Here is a 22,698-nt window from a genome sequence, read left to right as displayed (position 1 = left end):
TTTGACAACACTGTCCAATGGTGGATAAAAATCACCAATTGGGAAACAAAATATTCCATAAGTTAATACCAGATTCCTCAGTGAGTCACAATTTCCTATTATCTTTTGCTCAAATATCATCTTATCGAAGTAGAGCTTTATGTGTTTTGAGATCAATGATTTTAAATCCAGTTTTACATGTTTAAGCTCATTATATTCTCTCATTAGTACTTCCAGGAAAAAAAAAAAACTCTACACATTTAACAAGATTTCAAATGTTTTCAATTTAACAATTCATTTATTTGTACTGGTCCTTAGTAGTCAATCTTCATATCCGCATTTTTATTTCATCAACAATCATCTCAGATACACCTTCTAACAAGACTGACTTAAAATATTACGACAGGAAACTATGCCTTCAGGAGCATGTTTATTGTGTTTGAGATGATACATCAGGTGCTCTCTGAGCTACAAAGGGTAAAAGGAAATCCTCTCATTACAAACTGACAAAGGTAAAAGGTAAAACATTTTTCACAACAGCATGAACCACATACTCAGAAATAGATCTGGGTTTAATACAAATGACATAATTCCTAGTCATCTACAGCTACTTTTATAACTTCATACAGATAATGAATTAGGCTAAAATGCACTATAATATTTGGTAGACTTCAGGACCAGTATCCTTAGTACATCACAAAATACATTTTGATATCCCAAAGAAGCAAGACTTGCAAGTAGGCGTTTTAAACATAACTAATCTACAGCTACAAAGTTCTACTCTTGATAGCATTTACCTTTTTGGGGAGTCTCCCAGTCTCCAAAGGATAAAAGCAGAGAGTAGAATCAGTATAACATATACACAGAAGTCCGTATTGTAAAGGCTATAAAGATTTGCAGCACAGTGGGAAGGGGCCTTCTGCTCCTTCACACCGCATACAAATTCTGTGAATTATGTGGCGTATCTCTTGGTCCACTGTCTGGCTATCCTGTCATGTTCTGCTCTGTTGGTCAAATACTGAGTGGCTATGCTTCCAACCAGAGGATCCGCTGGAAAAGTAGAAAGAACATTAAGAGATATTATACAGTGTCTTAAAGTTACAGTTTTAATAGTCTATTAAATTGAAACATTAATTTTTCAGCAGCACCTTGGTATATAATGGCTAAATTTTCAAGATTAAAATGCTTCAAATAACATAATCATCTGTGTATTTTAATACTGAAATTAGAAAAGCCCTTTAAACTAAAAAATACAAGTTGACTTAATAAATTTGATTTTTTAATACTACTCTTGGCATTTTATTCAGCAATGAAAGTGTGCTTGGTGATTATAGTTCTACCTTCTTCTGTTTAAAAATGTGATTTTTAAAATAAAAACTCAAATCTTACAATACAGTTTACAGCATTTCGGTGTAGATATTATGCACATCCACAAGCATTTAAAATATTATTATACATATGTACTTTTCCTTCAGTGCCTTGCTCTTTCACTTAATGTATCTTGGAGAGCTTTCCCTATCAGTTCATTTAGAGCTGCCTCACCCTTTTTAATTCTCTTGGGCATAGGTATAACTGCTGGGTTTATGATAAAAGTAAAAGCCTTTGGTGATTAGTCCAATATATAGAAAAAGTAATTCAACTTCTTTAAAAAATGACCACTTATAAGATAACATATGCAAAATCCCAGGTCTAAACGTCACTTTTTCAAGTCAACTACACATGTTAATATGTAGCAAATAAGCATTTCTTACAAATGTTAGGAACTATGTTATTAATGGCTTTATCTCTGAGTTAATATAATCTAGTCCAACTCATAAACTATCACTTTAATATCCACTACCACTACTTCTAAAATACCTAACTATAATCCAAGAAAGAAGGGAGAATTAGAAGCCCTTAGTTACTAAGTGGTTGCTGTAGAGCACAAGGCAGCATGGAAGGAGTAAGAAAAGGAGGCACTGGGGCCAGTCAGGGCTTTCTTCCTGTCAAACATGGTTTGTACAGCTACAGAATTTAGAAGAAAGTCCATCAATGACAGAAAGAAAGTAATTATAGGTAGCATGCCATTAATAAACTAAAGAAAGTTACTGTGAAACTTCTGGTCTATTCCAAATGAAATGGCTTTGATAATTTCCTTGCAAAATGATTTATGCTCATCTTTCCACCAACAGCATTTACTTTCTCAAATCCATAGTTAAGGCAGCCAAAACACACCGATTTCTGTAGCCCCACTGTGTGTATTAATAAAGGTTTGCTTACCAGGGTTGCAATCTGTCAAAAGAGAACAAATCGACAGCAAAACCTTTGAAATAGTCAAAGCAGGACTCCAGTTGTCTTTAAGGATGTCCAGACAGATGACTCCCTGACTGTTGATGTTGCAGTGATAGATTCTGGTGCGGAAAGTAACCTAAGGGCAGTTCCATTAAAAACAAAGAAAATGAATGCTTTATTACCCACTAAAACTCTCACCAGCAAAAGTAAAGGGTAATATATCATAGATACTAAATAGAAAATAATTTACTGAAGAGCTAATTAAATACCAGGTTTAAGTAATATCAAAAGTAAATGATTTTAACTGGGGTGCCTGGGTTAAGCATCCAACTCGAGCTCAGCTCAGGGTAGTGAGTTCAAGCCCCACACTGAGCATGGAGCCTACTTGAAAAAAAAAAAAAAGTAAATGGTTTTATTCAATTCAGTTGAAATTTTTTTACCCTGCAGATTAGGAACTATATCAATTTTACACCAAAGTGAGCAGCTGATTTGGTTGGCTTACTCTAAATGAATGATACAATAATTCTATGTATGCATGACCATATATACCATATATACGTACACACGTGTGCACATACAGCTCTGTATAAAGCATGTGAGAGAGAACACAAGTGTTTTAGTGCCAAAGGTAAGAAGAAACTTGTGAAGAATTTTTCTTACCATAAAAAACAAAAGTTACATTAGTTTCTTAGTAGAAAAGATTAGTATCAACTCAGCTAATGTCCTGTCATGTATCAGAAAATATTGGCAAGTATTTAGAGGAAGGTTGATGAAATCACCAGTCTATTTTTCAGCCTTTCATTTCTGTAACTGGTTCAGTATCTTGTTAGACTAACACAGTAAAATGAAATAAGCAAGGTCTTAAGGTAATGAATAAAGGAAACTAATATATCTCTGAGATATATGAAAAAAGAGGATAAATCATAGGAACAAATACTGGCAAATTCCAAAACAATCACAAATAAACTGGGTGGCTAATTCTTAATTTGGAAAAGCAGAGAAAAAAAGAAAAAAAACAGTTCCCAATCTCCTGGAACTAGCATTGTACTATATGATCTCCCAGGTAGAGTCTAAAAAGAAAATATTAAAAGCCCTCAAACACATATTTCTGATTAAGGATGCATAATTAAAAACAAGAAAGAAACCAGTGGTCTAGTAGCGGAGGAAAAAGGAAGAGACTGTACCTCCAGAACTTCTGTGTAATACAGTAGACATACTAGCTTTACAGCTCTTAAAATACGGTTAGTCGTAGTGAGATCGGCTAAAAATGTACAATACAGACGACATTTCAAAGACACAGTACCAAAAAGAGAATGTAAAACATCACATTAATAATACTCTTACATTGATTTCATGTTCAAATGACAATATTTTGGAGGTACTGGATGTTATTAAAAGTAATTTCACTGTCTTTTTCTACCCTTTTTAATGTAGCTCATAGAAAATTTAAAATTACACATGTAGCTTGCATTAGATTTCTGTCAGACACTTCTGCTCTAGAATATGGGAATAATGTATGTTTAGATCACTGACAGCTGACTACTCACCAGACAGGCATGGTTTATAAACACAATTAATAATTTGAATCCTTTTGGGGCGCCTGGGTGGCTCAGTAGGTTAAGCATCTCCTTCAGCTCATGATCCCAGGGTCCTGGGATCGAGCCCCGCATGGGGCTCCCTGCTCCACTGGGAGTCTGCTTCTCCCTCTCCCTCGCTCACTCTTGGCACATGCGCGCGCTCTCTAATAAATAAATTTTTAAAAATCTTAAAAAAATACTTTAAATCCTTTCAGCTATTAATAATTGGTGAACAGAAGAGAATTAAATTTTTATTATTCCTCAAGAAGTTCAACACCTTTTCCAAACTTCAAAAATAAGCAGAATTGTATAGAAATAATTGTACCTAACACCAAGATAAGAGCAGAAGTATTCTTTCTTTTTCACTTGTTCAACCACAGATCTAGATAGTGCTTCATAATACTGTGTCAGATATCTTAGGCAAGAGGAATGATTCAACATGGAATGATTAGAAAATTAAAATACTGAGACTTCGGCAAAAAAATTAAATCCTAAATTAAAACATAACCACTGTACTAACCAAAACAACTAATAAGTCATATACAGAACTATAGTTTGAAAGATTTATGTTAGTCAATTTCTATTTTACATTAAAAGATGCCAAGGAAAACAGAAAAGTCTTAACAAATCTTCCCTCACAAAATAATTTTGTAAAAAAAATAAATGTTGCAAACTTTTTTCTAATTTTGCTACCACATTAAAACCAATTTCAAGAAAAATGAGGCATCTAGAAATAAGTATCACTATTTATCAAAGACAGCCATGAACTATTTTGCTATGATTTTGTTTTCTGCAATAAAGGAAACTTCACCAATGAATGCAAATTGAGCAGTTAGTGATAGACCAGCACTGTTAACATGTGTCATTTTGAATGTGAATACAGTATGTAGTATTATTAACATGAGGGCTTTGTTCCTTTATTTGAACTAGCAAGATATATACTCTACATACGTGAAAGCATTCAATAAGACAATCATTTAAAGATCTTAAATTCTGATGGGATCACTTTTAGTATAGTACTAAAAACACTGACAACTCTAGCTGACGGCAAAATACCTCTAGATGAGAGGGAACCTTGGTGTATGTACTTTGAGGTAGATACCACTAGGTGGAACTGTTATCTTATTAGATAATGGGAGAAAAATCCTAGGTCTAAAAACAAAAACAAACTCTTAATTTTTACTTTCCCTATCCCCCCGCCCCACCCCAAGCATGCAAGTGAGCCCAGGCATTAAACTGCCACGCAGGCATCAAATTGCTACATGTATTTTAAATAGTGTAGGGAACATAAGGAACTATGTTGAAAGGAAAACATTTCATCATGGTTAAAGGCTTGATAACAACATACTTTTCCCCTGACATGTCAGAAGTCTCTGTAACTAGACCATAATTATGTTCAGGCTTAATATTGGTGGTTTTTACCTGTTGGCTGGACCACTTTATAATGAGAAGTGAGAGGAGGAAACTATCCAGGTAATTGTTATGTTTAAGACTTGAAAAATAATCGCCAATTATTACAAGGTACAACTCAACCCTTTTGTTACCCATCCAGTTCCTATTGAGAGCCAACTGAGGCATAAGCCACCTAGCCACCATCATTCCCATTACTCCATCATTATCTACAGAAGGCACAAAGTAAGCTGATTAAATAATAGTAGTTTCCCTCCTCTTTGCTATGGTTTTCTAGTTTTTGCTGATCAGTAAAGGTAAGGAATTGAGCACAAAATTCAAGTTATTTAATTCTTATTTCTGCAAGTTGTCAAACAGGTTTACTTTTTACCCCAATATGTTTCTCAAGGAAGGTCCATAGGATATTTTCCCTTACAACATAAATCTAAAATGTCTCTGTTTTGGGGCACCTGGGGGGCTCAGTCATTAAACATCTATCTTCGGCTCAGGTCATGATCCCAGGGTCCTGGAATCAAGCCCCACGTTGGGCTCCCTGCTCAGCAGGGAGCCTGCTTCTCCCTCTCCCTCTACCCGCCGCTCCCCCTGCTTGTACTCTCTCTCTCTGTCAAATAAATAAATATTTTTAAAAAATTTATCTGCTTTATTGGTATGCAAAGTGGCATACTTTCATTTACAATTAACAAACCCTCTTTCTGCTAATCATAAAGTTACTTGTATAAGGCAGAAATCAATTTCTTTCAGTTTTAAAATTCTTGGTTACATGAGAGTTTCCATATCAATTCATGAAAAACAATGAAATAAAAATGATTACATCAATACACATTTAACCTCTAGAATTTTGGAGGATAAATATTAAAGAATGGACTTCTAGGTTCTTACCTTTGGTGGCTTAAATGGATAATCAGATGAAAAAGTGATATCCAGAAAAAACACACCACCTTCATATACAGAACCTGGTGGACCAAGTATAGTCGATCTCCATTCATAAATGTTATCTCCTTTAGGCCCAGCACTATTTAAAAGAAATTAAAAATCAATGTGTGTATCTGTAAGCAACGAATGTTAACATCTTAAACCAATTAAGTATTAAGGGTAAATTAGCAACCTAGAGCAATGAGATAAATATAAAAGAAGCCCCAATGTGTGCATACATGTATGTATAAAATTATTTGCAAATATTTCAAATTTACAGGAAAACTCCAAGAACAAAGAACACCAGTATAATCTTACCCAGACTCTCCCTGTTAGCATTTTGACCCATTAACTTTTTCATCTTCTCCTTCCCTCCCCTGCTTTCTCTCTCTGTGTGTGTATACACACACACACACCGACACCCACAGTGCTTTTTTCTGAGCCATGTGCGATTAAGCTGAATACATCTGGCCCTTTCCCCATAAATACTTAAGTGTGCACATTTCCTAAATTAACCTCCAATATAATCAAAATACAGCTACAATTTCAGTGAATATATCAATAAAACACTTTAACCTATAATCTGCAAAATAATGTTAACTGACGCAGTAATGCCTTTTTAAAATTTTAATTTTCATCCAAATGCAGAATCTACTCTTGTGATCATCTATGTTCCATGTCTTCTGTTTCCTTTAATGTGGAATCTTTCCGCCTTTGACTTTTATAACGAATTTTTGAAGAATACAGTTATCTTCTTCCCCATCATCTCCTTCTTTTAATAGAATGCTCATCTTTTTGGAGTTATCAGATGTTTCCTCATTAGATGCAGACAGTGCATTCCTGGCCAAAATAGTACATAAGTGATGTGTTCTCAGGGTACCAAGGTATTCATTCACCTATCCCTAATTGGTAATATTAATTTTCATCACTAAAAACTGTCTGAATTTCCTACTGCTTACTTATTATCTTTTCCCTGCAACCAATAAATAACCTTTGGATATACACCTTAAGACCATACAAATATTCTGCTCTTCATCAAAATTTCACCCCTAGATTTAACATCCAATTGTGATTCTTGGCTGAATAAACTACACTGTGATGGTGATAAAATCATGATTTTCCAACTTCAGCATTTCCTCCACATTTACCAGCTAGCCCTTGATTCCTCTCTTTTCCCGTTTGTATGAATTTGTGTATTATTTAACTAGATGTCCCAGGATTCCAGCTTTGCAATCAGCCACTTCCTCAAGCTCTGGTTCCTTTTAATCTCACATTTAGGGAATGTTAGAAACCAAAGTCTGAATGCTAGGTGCTATTAAGTCCCAGGTACATTGCACTGTGCTCAACAATACATATTTCATTTATAAAATCTGAAACAAGAGAGATAATTCAAATATAATCTAGCTGCACAATTATTTGCTGCACATCCAATACTCCTTAAATTCCCTTCCAATTTACCTACAGACTTCCATTTTTCCCTAACCTTTGCCATCATAAATTATCTTGACTTTCTGAACTAATGTATAATACATATACAGCATTTCTTCTTTAAAAGTGACCACTAGTTTAGAAATGATCTGAATGTTTGATTTAAAATAAGGGTAAACCAGCATTGATAAATCACCCATATTAATCACAACAGGACTTTCAAGTATAGTTAAAATAATTAAACTGTATCTTACTAATTCTGTAAAACAAACTGTGAACTGTAAACATCAGGTAAGTGATGCTATCAATAATCAAATGTGTGCTCTGAAAAAAATAGTTCATACAGAAAGGGTGTAGAAAACTTGATGGTATAATCAAAATGTTTGCAGGATGTTTTAAACACCTATCTTTAAGGCAGGTATATGAACAATAAAATTTCACATTTTGGCCTATTTAGGGAAAAACATTTTTTAAAATAAATACTGTTTTATATGTTTCAAGTATACACAGCAACTGCAGCTAATTACAATAATGGCTCACTGTTCTGTCATCATTTGAGAATCAGGTATATTCCCTAAGTGAATTTTTATTCTAACTAAAAACATAAAATTGAGTACTAATTTTGTAAACAAACAAAAAAGGTTTAACCTGATTCAAGAGCATTTACTCTTCCAAGTTAATTTTTCCCTTGTGACTTAAGGTAATCATTATACAATTAAATTATAATGTCAAAGACTTCTATGGTTTTACTAAAATGTTTCTAAACTATACACGTCACACAGTGGTGGTGGTAATAATAATAACAACGTTAGTTAAGGTTTATTCCATCCTCATTACAAGTCAGGCATTGTTCAAAGCATCACAGTGCATAACTCATTTAATTCTCCTTACAAATCTATGAAGTAGGTACTATTAGTACATTCCTATTTTTAGATGAGGAAACAAAGGTTCAGAGAGTTAAATAACTTTCCATATGTCCCACAGCCACAAAATGACTCAGACAGAACTTGGACAAAGTCTGTGAACTAGTCTGTATTGTCCTCAATGGTTTGCTATATTTCCTCTTATTAATTTCAGTGCTGCTACATCTAATTTAATCTCCAAATTCTGCTAATACTTATTTGTATAAGAACCCAAGGGGCACTGTTATCCAAACAAAACAAAAACCCAAAAACAAACTTCCTCAGTGATATTTTTTAGTTCTTAGCAGAACTATGCTATGCTTCAGAAGTTGGAGATTACTATATTTTAATGAATTTTAATGAATCACAGAATTTCAGACTGAAAAGAATCTGGGTGAAGCCGTCCCCCCACCCCACCCCCGGCCTTTACCTTGAAAAAACCAAGGCACAGAAAGTAAATGATGCGTCTTAAAACCCTCTGCCAGGTGGCAGAAGGACAGGGATTCCTACACCAAATTCGTACTGGTTCTTAAGTTTGCTTTTTTCTCACTTATGTTGTTTTGCCACAGGACAAAGGATATGTTTATTATAGCAGAATATTAAATGTGGCTTTCCTTGTTGTCTTAGGGGAGACTGAGCAAGGCTGAAGCTTATGGTAGTATGATTCCTTTACTGTTCCAAGAATACTGAGCCTAAGGTGAGTGAGGGCTAAAATCCAGCCCTTGTTTTGGCAGCCTTGTTTGGAATAAGGAGCCCTTTTCCTTCTCACAAAGGTGCCATGTGCAAATCAAGACATTCTTGGTGGTGGGGGTGGAGGGTGAGATGCTGGATGCAAGAGGTGACTCCATTCAAATTCAAGCAAAGCATTTTCCAGGCTAGCGTCTGACCTGCCACTGAGGCTTCACAGCTGAGTAGAAAATGAGGGATAAATACTAACAATCTCAAGACAGGTGCTATTCACACCTTTTCACTAGTTCGCATTCTCTTTCTCTTACCCAAGCAGTTCCACGTGCCATCCTAGATCATTTGTTATTCCCTCTCTGGTGAATCATGTTCAAAGAATATCACAATACCATTTCCCCAATCTTTATTAAAAAACAAACCTCTATTACTCTCCCCCTTCCAGGTCCCATCTCAGTGGTCTCTTAGCAGGCTTTTACTCCTCATCACTACACTGAAACAGCATTCATCAACGGTCACCAATGACCTCACCAGTAGACCCAATGCTTATTTCTCAAACCTCATCTTTTTTGACCGGCCCAGCAACATTGGACACAGTTGATCACTTCTTCCTCCTTGATAGAACTCCTCTGTTTTATTCATAGAGTAACATACTTACTGGTTTTCCTCCTAACTTTTCTGGTCCTTCCTTCTCAACCGCTAAGTGCTGTTCCTTATCTCCCTAACTTATCAATACAGCCAGTCCTTCAGAACTCAGTGCTTGGACCTCTTCCCTGTTCTACTCACATCCACTCTTTTGCTGACCTCATGCGGTTTTACAGCTTCCAACAGCACCAGTAGGCTCTTAATTCCCAAATCTCTATCTCCAGCCCAGATTTTTTATCTTGAGCTCCAGAACTATACATCTAAATGCTTACTAAACAGTCTTTATTTTGAAATCTAATATTTTGAGCCTAATAATTTTGAAAAGTGCCTCATATTTAACATGTCCCAAAGTAAGTTCCTGAACTCCTACAATCTTCCCTATTTCAGTTATGCCAACTCCATCCTTCTAGTTCATCAGGGCAAAAACAAAGACCTCATTTTTGACAACACTCTATCCCACATCCAGTATCTCGACAAATTCTGTTGATTTTATCTCCAAAACAAACTCAGAATTCTACTACTTCTCCCTACTCCTACCATCTTGACCTTCATTCAAGACACCAGAATCCTCTCCTGGTTAGTTACAGTAGCCTCTCTGCTTCCACCTTTGGCTCTACTCCCACCATGGTAGTCTATTTGCAAATGAAATTAGGCAAAGTGATAGTTAGAAAGTAAATCAGTTCATGTAAGTCTGGTCAAAACTTTCCAAAGGCTTACCTTCCTATTCTGTGTTCAAGTCAAAGCCTTATGAGACCTACAATGCACTGTATAATTTGCTGCCACCACCACTACCATCATCCTTATCTGTTCCTCTTTCTTGTTCAACTGGCCATAGCAACCTGTTTCTCCAGCACACAATGTACACTTCCACCTCTGGGCTTCTGCACAGATGTAGCTCTGCCTGGAATGTTGTTCTTCACGACGGCAACGTGGTTCGGGTTCATCACCTTCTGCAGGTCTTGACTAAAAAGTCACCTTTTCAGTAAGGCCTTTCCTGGCCACTCTATCTAAAAATGTCACACATGATCTCCACACATTTTATGTATTCCTTTCTATTTTTTTCTCCGTGTTATTTTTTACTCTCTAATATATTATATAGTGTACCTATTTATCTTATCATCAGTCTGTCTCACTAGAATGTAAGCTCCAAGAGGTTGTAAGATACAGACTGGGCTCTTTAACCTACAATGGATTGTGCTTTTTATGCCCTGAAAGTGAGAACTATTTTAATAACTCAAAGCGACTGAAGAGCTGCGGGACCTGCCCAAGGTGAGAAGAAAGGGAGATCTCACAGAGCCAGTTTAATAGCAGGGGAAAGGAAAGGGACAGAAGGGGATGGAAGGGGAAGGGAACGTTTTCTTATATTACCTTCATAAAGGGTTCATTTACTTAATTTACTTCACCAATACAGCAAAAGTAAAATTTATTCCAGTTCTGAGTCAAGTTATGAAAAAGCAGAGACAAAATTAACAGCAGCTTTGTTTACTGAAACCTCAATACGCACAAATGCAAAAAAAAAAAAAAAAAAATCCATTATTACATCCCATAATTGAGGATGCAATTTTTGGTTTAAATGCTATTAAGAAAATGAGAAGTATAGTTACTCAATTGTTTTTTGCCCTACAAACATCCATCTCTCCTTTTAAATACCATGTTTCCTATAAGCTATTGTATGTTCTACACAAAACAACAAAAGTAAAAAGCAGGTAGGAAGTTTAGATAGTGACAAACTTAACCTAAAAATCTTCTGTTACTAGCTGCTCTTACTGTTAACCACTGACATAACTTTAAACATTAGCAGCATGAGGACTCATATCTTAGCAAAATCCATTTTCTCATTGCCTGAATATTAATTCAACAATTACAATTACTGCAAGGGTCATTAACACTATCCTTTTCCAGCACTGGAATGATTCCCAATATAAGGTTTCAAATGCTCAATTTAATAATGGATTCATTTTACAAATACGCATTTTTTCTTAAACAATGCTTTTATACACACAACTTTTTAGTCCTGTACCAAGCTAAATGCAAAGATTTATACTAAAATTCTATGCTTTTTTTAACCCTATGGCAAAAAGTCTTACCTTAAAATAAGCTGAACTAGTTTGAAGAGAAAAGGACATAACGACTTAAGTTAAGACTTTGACATGTCAACTGTGAAAACGGTGGTATAATGGTTAGGTGTCCCATTTTAAATCATTACAATGTTAAAATGAATATTCCTATGTATATTGTATATATACAGTGTAGGATGCATTTGAAATGAAAAAAAAAAAACCACAAAGTTCTTATTGAAGCATGGATTACATAATGGAAGAGCTTGAATTAAGATGCCGTATTAATTTAACTTTGATAGGACTTATCCACCCCTCCCTGAATTTTAATGCACTATGTAGTAATACAAAACCTATTAAAAATACAAATAAAACCAAAAAAAGAACTAAGTACAGGGAGAGATACTCTATGTTCATGGGTAAGACGACTCAAGTGTCAAGATGTCAATTCTTCCCAACTTCATCAATAGGCTCAATACAATCCTAGTCAAAATCCCACCAAGTTGTTCTGTGGATATCAGCAAACTGATTATAAAGTTTATATGGAGAGGCAAAAGAACAGCTGACACAATACTGAAGGAGAACCAAGTCAGACACTACCCAACTTAAGACTTAGTACAAAAGCAACAGTAATCAAGTCAGTGTGGTATTGACAAAAGAAGAGAAAAACAGATCAATGGAACAGAACAGAGAGCCCAGAAACAGACCCACATAGATAAAGTCAAGTGACCTTTGACAAAAGAGCAAAGGAAACAGGATGGAGCAAAGATAAAGACAGTCTTCTCAAAAAAATGGTGCTGAACAACTGGACATCCTCACGTAAAAAAATAAAACTTAGACACAGACCTTATACCTTTCATAAACATTAACTCAAAATGGGTCACAGAACTACTATAGAATGCAAAACTATAAAACTCCTAGAAGAGAACACAGGAAAAAACCTACGTGATTTTGGGTATGGCAGTAACTTTTTAGATAAAACAGCAAAGACACAACCCATGAAAAAAACTGGTAAGCTGGACTACATTAAAATTAAAATCTTCTGCTCTGTAAAAGACAATGTCAAGATAATGAAAGAGAAGTCACTGTAACTATCCCAGCTTCACAGATGAGAAAACCCAGGCTCACAGCAGCTAAGCAGCTTCCCCCGCTAAAGTCTTCTGGCTTGTAGTAGGAAGGCAGTCACAGTGAGTCTATCTAGAGAGAATATAAACTTAACCACATCTCTATTTCTTTCCAAACTTTAGGCAATTTGTTTTAAGTAAACAGGTGCTATTCCTGAGTGCTTTGGAAACAGTCATATTTCTCTAGTTTGGAGGAATTAGAAGTTCACAACTTACTAGGGAGAGATACAAGACAACAGGAGAGGGGAGATGGCTTAGGAAACAATACAAGGAATAATTCTACTAACTAAAAAGAGATACCTAGCTATCTGCTAGCAGATCACAATGATCTTACCTTCCTATTCCCCTCCCCCCAGAATGACCTCTTTCCAGTAAATACAAGACCTGTGAAGTCTGGTGAAAAATGATGGTATTCATTGGGGCGCCTGGGTGACTCAGTCATTAAGCATCTGCCCTCAGCTCAGGTCATGATCCCAGGGTCCTGGGATCGAGCCCCACATCGGGCTCCCTGCTCCGTGGGAAGCCTGCTTCTCCCTCTCTCACTCCCCCTGCTTGTGTTCCCTCTCTCGCTGTGTCTCTCTCTCTCTGTCAAATAAACAACTCTTAAAAAAAAAAAAGATGGTATTTATTGCTTATTAATTCATACTGTACCTCGTGGGGCATATGAATTCACTCTGAATCTGAAAAATGTATTTGAGCTTTTATAATATGAAAAGTAGAGTAGATTCAATGGAAAAAATAGAAATAAATAATATTCATTCACTAAAGATTTAAGTGTCTACTATTTTGTGCTGGGCACCTATGCTGGAAACTAAAGATGTAACGGCCATTGCCTTCAGGGAGATTACCATCTAGTTGGGGATATAAATATTAATCAAATATAAATGCACACACAAAAAAAGTGAAATAGAAAATTTGCTACAAAAGAGGGTTATACCTTGCTCAGTGCCAGGGGAATGTGACCTAGTTAGGAAGATCAGGGAAGTTTCACAAAGGAAGCAATGCTTGAGAAAACACCCAATGGGAGTTAACTAAGAGAAGGTAAAACGAAGAGCGGGACAAGACTGAATAGCATATGCAAATGCCCTGAGGCAGTAAGGAGCAAGGTGGAGTAGCAGGGACTAGAAATAAGGCCAATGTGGCAGTAACAAAGAGAACAAAGGGAGAGTGCAGTAAGAGATAACAAAAGAGGGAAGTAGTAATGAATGTCCATGCAGGACCTTGTCAGGCTATACAGATATCTGGCTTCATCCTAAAAGCAACAGAAAGTCAGTAAATAATTTAAGCATTGGGGGGGGGGGGGTCATACAATATTTACATTTTGAAAGCTTCCTCAGATTGCTATGTGGAGAATGGTCTGGAAGAGGACCAGAGGGGCTGTGGGTGGACTTCTGTGGTAATCCAGGTGAAGATGGTAGGCTAGACTAAGGCCATATTAGAGACAAACAGAAGAGGATGGATATGAGAGGGACTGAGGAGGTAAAAATCAACTAAAGTTATGTTTTTGCAATATGGGACATGAGAAGGGGTTATCAAGAATAGCTCACAGGGGCGCCTGGGTGGCTCAGTTGGTTAAGCGACTGCCTCCGGCTCTGGTCATGATCCTGGAGTCCCGAGATCGAGTCCCGCATCGGGCTCCCTGCTCGGCGGGGAGTCTGCTTCTCCCTCTGACCCTCCCCCCTCTCATGTGCTCCCTCTCTCATTCTCTCTCTCAAATAAATAAATAAAATCTTGGGCGCCTGGGTGGCTCAGTTGGTTAAGCGACTGCCTTCAGCTCAGGTCATGATCCTGGAGTCCCGGGATCAAGTCCCGTGTCGGGCTCCCTGCTCGGCAGGGAGTCTGCCTCTCTCTCTGACCCTCCCCCCTCTCATGCTCTCTATCTCATTCTCTCTCTCAAATAAATAAATAAAATCTTTAAATAAATAAATAAATAAATAAATAAATAAATAAATAAATAAATAAATAAAATCTTAAAAAAAAAGAATAGCTCACAATTTTCTGGAATATACAACTGAGACTGATATAGATGCCATTTACTAAGATAGGGACACTGAAAAAGGAGCTGATTTTGGACATATTGGGATTAAGATGTCTTAGAGATATACAAGAAATAGATATATCAAGGAGATATATATTGACAACTCAGGAGTTGGAGCCCGGGCTGTACATATGTATTTGTGAAACCTTGGTACTTAGATGGGAATGAAGGTCCTGCAGGTGGGATGAGCTGGACTGAGATAAGGGACCCCTGGGATGACAGAATCATACAGAAGTCATGAAAAGGCAGACCTGTAACAAGTGTGTAAGAGAAGGACGAAGAAAGTAAATGGAAGCAAAGCAGAGGAGAGATTAATTACATGAAGAGAGATACATAGAAGCTGGGTTTGAAAAGGATGTTAGAAAAAGTAGGGAAGACTTCACCTGGTAAAGATACAGGGATCATACCAACTCGCGGTGAGGAAAATTGAAAAGTAATAGAAAGATCTCCAAGACGTATGTTAAATTAAAAAAAAAAAAAAAGGAAGGCATAGAGCAGTGGATATCAATGCTTCTATTACAGTATGAACTACAAAAGCTATCTGCATGTGTATGCTGTAAGAATGGACTCTTTCTGGGAAGATAAACAAGAAAATGCTAATAGTGGTTTCCTCTAAGAAGGATCTGATGCTTTGGGATAGAAAGGAACCTACTTTTCACTGTATTTTCTTTTCTATTCTGAATTACTTACTTGTCCAGAAAGGTGTTTTTTTTGTTGTTGTTGTTGTTTTAGCTTCTTTTTTAAACAAATAAGGGGGAAAAAATCCCAGGGAGTTTTATATCACTGAAGCACTAATAAGATTACAGAAGAAAATGTAAACCATAAAGGATTTTAAATATGCAGAGTGAATTTATATATTTTGTTATCCCCAATGCTAGAACTGGAGAATTCTGGCGCCAGAGATTCCTTAATTCTGAAATAACATAGATTTAAGAGCTTTTAGATATTTTGGCTAGAACTACTTAGACTTTCTTAGGTACCTTCCTCTACTTCATTCTTTACACACTGTAAAATTAAGGGCTCATCCAAAATTCAAGCCATTTTGCCAATATACTGTAAATCTGTATCACAAATCAAGCACGTTTGACAGGATCACCTCATTTTCAGTTTCCACCTTATACTTTAAGACAGACTATGGGTAAAATACAACTAACAAGCTGATATATATGCCTAGACTCTAGCTTATTGTGAAGTTTAAACTAGACTCTAAAAGTACCTGTTTGTTCACTAGTTTTTCTATACGTTTTGGTTTGACACTTGATATGAGGGCCAAGTATGCAAATATGTACTTCTACCAGGAAATGTTTGTATTGTGAGCTGCAATTCTGTTCAAACCTTAATAATGTCCACACAGAATCCCTGACATGAAAAGGAGTTTCAAAATTCAATACATCTATTTCCTGCTTATGTTCTGCTTTACAGAAGATCTTTTTCCTCAGTGGATAATGTAATTATAAAGCTTAATAATATAGGTAGTGCATATAGACATAAAATAGTGAGGTACTCCCAAGACTCAGTGTTAATGATTCATTCTTGTAACGTTTACTGAGTACCCACTATGTGTTGGGCACTGTTAGGTACTGAAAATAGAGTGATGAACAGAACAGATATGATGTCTGCCCTCACAGAGAATATGCAAATAGTGAACAAACAACACAAAATTATTAATATGAAATAACACTGGATAAACGCAAAGTCACTTACATAAGCAGAATACCTACCAAAAAGAGTACAGGAAAACAGTACTTAACATATTGATCCTTTGGTTTTTGGTCCTAACTCATCGAAGGCATGGGCTATATACTCCCATCAGTTAACACTGGTTCACTCAAGTAGTAAGGGGAAAGGGAGGGAAGGAATACTGTGGAGAAAACTTCAGGTGATTTTAACACGCAACCCCCTTAAGAACTACTAATTTCACTGATGGCATTACTACATCTAAAACCACAGATCACAACCCTGGCTGCCCAGAGAGCTTTAAAAATTACTGATTCCTAAGCCCTACCTAGAAGATTCTGATTTACTCAGCAGAGGTGTGATCCAAGCTTAGAGAGGTTTGAGGTTTAAAAACTCTCGGGTACAGTCGAGATTCAAAACAACTGGGGGGAAAGAAGAGATCTGACATGCAAGAAGAATGGGGAATGACAGAATGGAAACATGAGAAAATATTCCAATTCTCAGATATGACATAACTACCTGGGCTCTGTAACTGTTACTCCTACTGGGTAGACAGATGTAAGAGACTGTAATAACTTTATGCCAAAACTCATTATCATCTTTGGATTATAGTGAATGTACTAAGGTAATGCTGCTCTGTTGCACTCAGCCAGGTGCATGCCAGCCTTCCTGGGCAACTTCCCTATCACCATCTCAAAAAGCTGCGATGATACAACCAGCAGAATACAACTTTTTTCAAAACACTGGTCAAATGAGGAAAGGTCTCAAAAATATTCTTACTCACATAATCACAAGTAATTTTGCGTGTAATGTTTGTCATTAGAAAGTAAAATGCTGTTATCACAGTTGAAGATCCTTGCTCTTTCTGCTCTATGCTTTCTTTCCATTTCCCTCCCTTTCTGCTACAAAGCAGAAACAGACTTAAAAGCATAAACACAAATTAATTCTCACTTTCTATTCAACATTTAGAAAATTCTGCATAATGGGAAAATATATTAATTATATATAACATGTAATTATTAAGTCTAGAATACGCACCAGTAACATGACCAGTTACTATATGACCATTATGCAGAATTGAACAGTTTGAGGCCTATAACTGCCATTCAAGGACTTAAGTAATACCTTACCACATCTAAAAGAATATAAAAAAGCAAAGATTCACTAAGAAGATCAAGAATATATTAGTCTATGTGACATAAAACAGTTTTATTGGTATGACAGTGGTATATTGAGACTGGGTCAGAAATTTGAAATTACAAAAGCAGTCGCTATACATTAAGCTAAAACCAAATACTCCTTAGGACAGGCCTTAGAGAAAACATAACCTGCTACTAATATAAACCCAATTCTATATCATCTCCAGCATTGTATTACACCTTGAAAGATCCTTTTGTCCACTTCCATCCCGTATTACCTGGGCTTTCCCTGAAGTTCAGTCTTTAGCTCCCCACTTTTTGCTGCATGTAATGCCACAGATATCATTACCCATACTATATATCTTTATTGCTTAGAAATATCCTATTTCATATAAACTACACATAGAGTTTCTATAATCTTCAGTTGTAGCATTATATATTTGCATTTCTCACTCGGCTTCTTTTAGTACTACTTACTAAACATTGTACTTGACTGTTCAATTGTCACCTGAAACTCCACAAAGTCAAAACAAACCTAGCCCTCCTGGCCCTTCTAAAGTCCAACAATTACAGTTCTTGATGGCAAAAGTGTGAGAGGGACAATCATGCTTATACACTACCGGTGGGAGGAGAAAGGAGCATAACATTTTAAAGGTTCCTTAGCCACATGTGTAAAACCCATTTGATAAGTAATCCCACCCCCTAGGAAACTGTCCTAAGAGAATAAATACAGACGTGGATAAAGATTTTTCTATAAGGAGACTGAAAGCAATATAACCAGTAACAAGACTCAAAATAACTTCAATGTCCAACAAAAAGGTAATAGTTAAATCATTTCTGATTTTCAACGAACTATGATGTAGCCACGAAAACTCAAGTTTTTGAAGGCTATTTAATGGTGTGGAAAAAATATGATGGATTAAGGTGAGAAAGGTCACAAAACTGTATACCAGTAGTAATCTAAATGTGTAAAATATGTATACGGATAAAAACATCAACAGTGGTTATATCTACAGTAAACTCAGTTGATTTTTTTATGTTCTTTTTTTGCCTTTGTGTCTTACCAAATGTTTACGATAATTATACTTTTATAATCAGAAAATAAAAGTATTTTTTTTAAATGGCACTTTCATTTATCATTCCAGTTGTGCAGACACAAAACTTTAGTTTTAAGCCTCCTTCCTCACCAGGCCCTGTATCCAATCATTCAGGAAGTCCTTTTGTGCCATCTTTCTTACATCCTAAGAATGGCAGTAGCAAACAACTGTACTGGAAAGGCATGGAAGTCCTTCAGAGTCCTTGCAAAAATTCCTCAAGTTTCTGTTCATGTCATTTCTTCTATCTCCCCAATCACTCCTACTTTTTTCAATACTCTTTATCTGAATTCATTAACAAACAGAAGGCCTTCCATAACGCTGCAAGACTCTTCCCTCTTTTTCAACTTCTCTAGTACACACAGCTGTTTGGCTTTTTGGTTAGGACACACTGACTGAAGGCCAACTAGAAGAAGAGCAAGGTGGTGTGAGGTCAAGGCAAAAAACATGAAACATGTAAACAACCCCTGAAGGCACAGAATAGTAACATGTTTCAAAATAACAGCCTTGAGTTAACAAGAAAAGATTGAGTGATGTTCAGCACATATTCTGTTTCCTAATACAGGCAAACATTAATTTTCAAACATCTGTAAAACTTCAAAAGCGCTTGAAAATCAATGTGTTAGACCAAGGAGACATGACAACCAAATTCAATGTGGTATCCTTGAATAGATCCTGGAATCAAAAACGGGTATTAGTGAAAAACTGGTAATATATGAATAAAGCTTAGAGTTAAGCTAATAGTAACTTATATTAATTTCTAATCATCTAATATTAGTTTTGACAAATGTAACAGAAGGCTTCAAAAAGGCTTTCTCATTTACAATTGCTGTCTATTGCCTAAGGGATAGGCATCCGTAGAGTACTAAGTCAACAGTACTAAGGAATACTGAGATGACCCTCCACTTTGTGATGGTAGGGAGGAATTCTTCTCACATTCCAGTGCTCTTCTGGACCACACGCCTCATGTCCAAGGCCTGGTTTTCATTCAGTTCACTGAGTGAACGCATCAGCCATGAATAATTCTATTTGACAACACCTTATCACAATTTGCAGTATTAAGAATCTTTATGTTTCACAACATTCACAGAAAACTCTGACATCCATTTTAACAATTAGTTTGGAGCTATACCGATCATTTATATTAAAAATACTTCATACTAAGCTTCTATTTCCTGTTCAATGCCCCTATGAGGAGAGGTAAAGGTTTTGTCTCATAGCTATTTGACACCCTATATGAAGACCGAGATCTACTTAAAAGGGTAAAAAACAAACAACGGTGAATCTTAGAGGCACTATTCTTTCTTGTACTTCTTTAGAGAAAAGAAAATATGCTGAAGCATCAGAAGGAAACTGTTAAGAGTCTACTTATGAAAATTCAAGTCTTCCGCTCTTGTAAGGTGAAGAGTATTTCTTTTACTGCAGAGTCCAACTCTTTTGATCAACTTAACAATATGACAGTAAGGAGAATGGTTTTACAAAAATCCCAGGAAGTATTTTGTTAAATGACATTTAAACCATGATTATTTTGAATATTATGGCTGCTGCAGTGATTTCCTCTGTCATCAGACTAAACAGTTTTTCCAATATTTTTAACCTATGATCTACCTAAAAGCTCTAGTGATTACCTACCCTCATCCTTTTTGTTACACCTTTCACTAAATAGAGATTACATTTTATTCTAACCTTAAAAGTTTAGATGTTACAGCATTTTTATATGTCCCAAAGCAGCTAGTATAATGCTTTCCACATAACATTCAATAAGTGCTTGCTGACTAAATAAATGTCAAACATTATAAAAGGCATGATGATGGCACAAGATTGATTCTTAATAAAAATTGTTCTGTCTTACCCACCAATTTTTTACTTTATGTATACCAGCAACCAGGTACTGTAGACCATGGTAGGGATAAAGAAGATGCCACCTAACTAAATTTACAGATATGAAAATGTTAAATGCAATACTGTATAACAGGTGCAGAACTAGACATAGTTCAATGACACATGGAAGGACGAAGGAGGACGTATCAACTCTGTTTAACTGGGTATAAGAGGAAGCTCTATGCATGCCGGAATACATGGCAATCCTCCATTTTCCCCATAAAAAAAGAAAAAAAAAATCCCAACCCCCATTTAAGTGTATGATTTTTGGAATGCCAAGGAAACACTTAAAATAGCTAGTTCAGCTACAGATATTTAAAATCACCCAATATAATAATAAATTAACTTGCAAATAATGCTTTCCTCCACTGTTTAAAATTTTATTCAACTCCTTGAGATTAGTGTCATTATCATCACTTGAATCCTTTTTCAGAGTACATTATCTTCATTTCTAAGTTATTGAGATGCAGCACTTTTTGACTGTGTAACTGATGTCGTTATCAAAAATTTTATCAGCCAGAAGTATCATTTGTACAATGTTAAGATCAATGTTTTTTTCCATTCAACATAGAAGTATAGTCATTATATACTTAATATAACCATTTATTATATTCTTTTAAATGTTTTAATCAGCTTTGTTGAGGTACAATTTATTTATAATAAAATTCACCATTTTGAAGTAAATAATTTGATGGGTTTTGACAAATATATACGATTTTACAGCATTGCCACAATCACCATATAGAACATTTCTACAATCTGAAGAGCTCCCTGGTGTTCCTTTGAAATTAATCTCCTCTCTCCACCCTTGGCTCCTGGGAACTATTGATCTACTTCTGCCACTATAGTTTTGTCTGTTCTAGAATGTCCTATCACTAGCAGCGTATAGTATGTAGAATTTTGTAACTGAGTTCATTCATTTAGCATAATCCCTTTACACTCGTCCATGTTGTGGTGTGTATCAGTTCATTCAATCACACAGGTATGTCACAATTTGTTTATTCATCCACCCAATTAGTAGACACTGGTAGACTGCTTTCGACTTTTGGCTATTAGGACTATACAACCGCTACGAATATTGAAGCACGTATTTGTGAAAGTATGCCTTCATTTCTCTTAAGTAAATACCTCTAAGTGATATTACTGAGTGTATTAGCTTCCTAAGGCTACTACAACAAAGTATCACAATATCGGTGGCTTAAAACAAATGAAATGTATTCCCTTACAAGTGTGTAGGCTAGAAGTGTGAGATCAAGATGTAAGGTAGAGAGCCAAGCTCTCTTGAAGCCTCTGGGAATGAATCTGTTCTATGTCTTTTTCTTAGCTTCTCATACAGTACTGTCTGGTACTGGCAGCCCTTGGTTTTAAACTGCGTAACTCCAACCTCTGTTTCCATCCTCATATGGCATTCTCCTTTTATGTCTCTGTCTGTATGTGGCCATCTCTCCTTTCTGTGTCTTCTTAAGAACACAAGTCATACTGGATTAAGAACTCCCTACTCCAATATGACCTTATTTTATAAGCTGCAATGACCCTATTTCCAAAAAAGGTCCTATTCTGAGGTACTGAGGGGTAGACCTTAAATATACCCTTTTGGGGCGACACAACTCAACCACCTGTACTGGGTCATATGGTAAGTGTGTATTTATAACAACAAAATGCCAACCTATTATTCAAAGGGATGATACCATTCTGCCTTTTCAAAAGCTATGTGTGGCAACTTCACATCCTCCCAAACCCTTGGTATGATCTGTTTTTTGTTTTCTTTTTAAAATGTAAAAGTCCATGTAGTGTAGTGTAGTTGTATATACTCACTGTGTTTTTTTTTTTTTTTTTAAAGATTTTATTTATTTATTTATCAGAGAGAGACACAGCGAGAGAGG

General features: G+C 36.0%; 1 protein-coding gene across 3 annotated transcripts in view; it reads right to left on the bottom strand.

The window, feature by feature from the left end:
* Positions 1-243: 243 nt before the first annotated feature.
* Positions 244-22,698, bottom strand: part of UBE2E3 (ubiquitin conjugating enzyme E2 E3) — an 84,630-nt gene continuing 62,175 nt past the window's right edge. For 2 of the 3 annotated variants that reach the window (XM_021702808.2, XM_021702810.2), the window contains 3 exons: positions 6,117-6,249; positions 2,239-2,386; positions 244-1,029 (listed from right to left, as the gene is read on the bottom strand). In XM_021702808.2, coding sequence (XP_021558483.1) covers positions 932-1,029; positions 2,239-2,386; positions 6,117-6,249 — 379 coding nt within the window. In that variant the 3' untranslated portion in view covers positions 244-931. The remainder of the gene's footprint in view (positions 1,030-2,238; positions 2,387-6,116; positions 6,250-22,698) is intronic. The other variant, XM_044913344.1, reaches the window with a different exon arrangement.

The sequence above is a fragment of the Neomonachus schauinslandi genome, chromosome 3, assembly GCF_002201575.2.
Source record: "Neomonachus schauinslandi chromosome 3, ASM220157v2, whole genome shotgun sequence".
Classification (NCBI taxonomy): domain Eukaryota; kingdom Metazoa; phylum Chordata; class Mammalia; order Carnivora; family Phocidae; genus Neomonachus; species Neomonachus schauinslandi.
The sequence above is the reverse complement of the archived record's forward strand: the minus strand, read 5'-3'. Positions and strand labels throughout refer to the sequence as shown.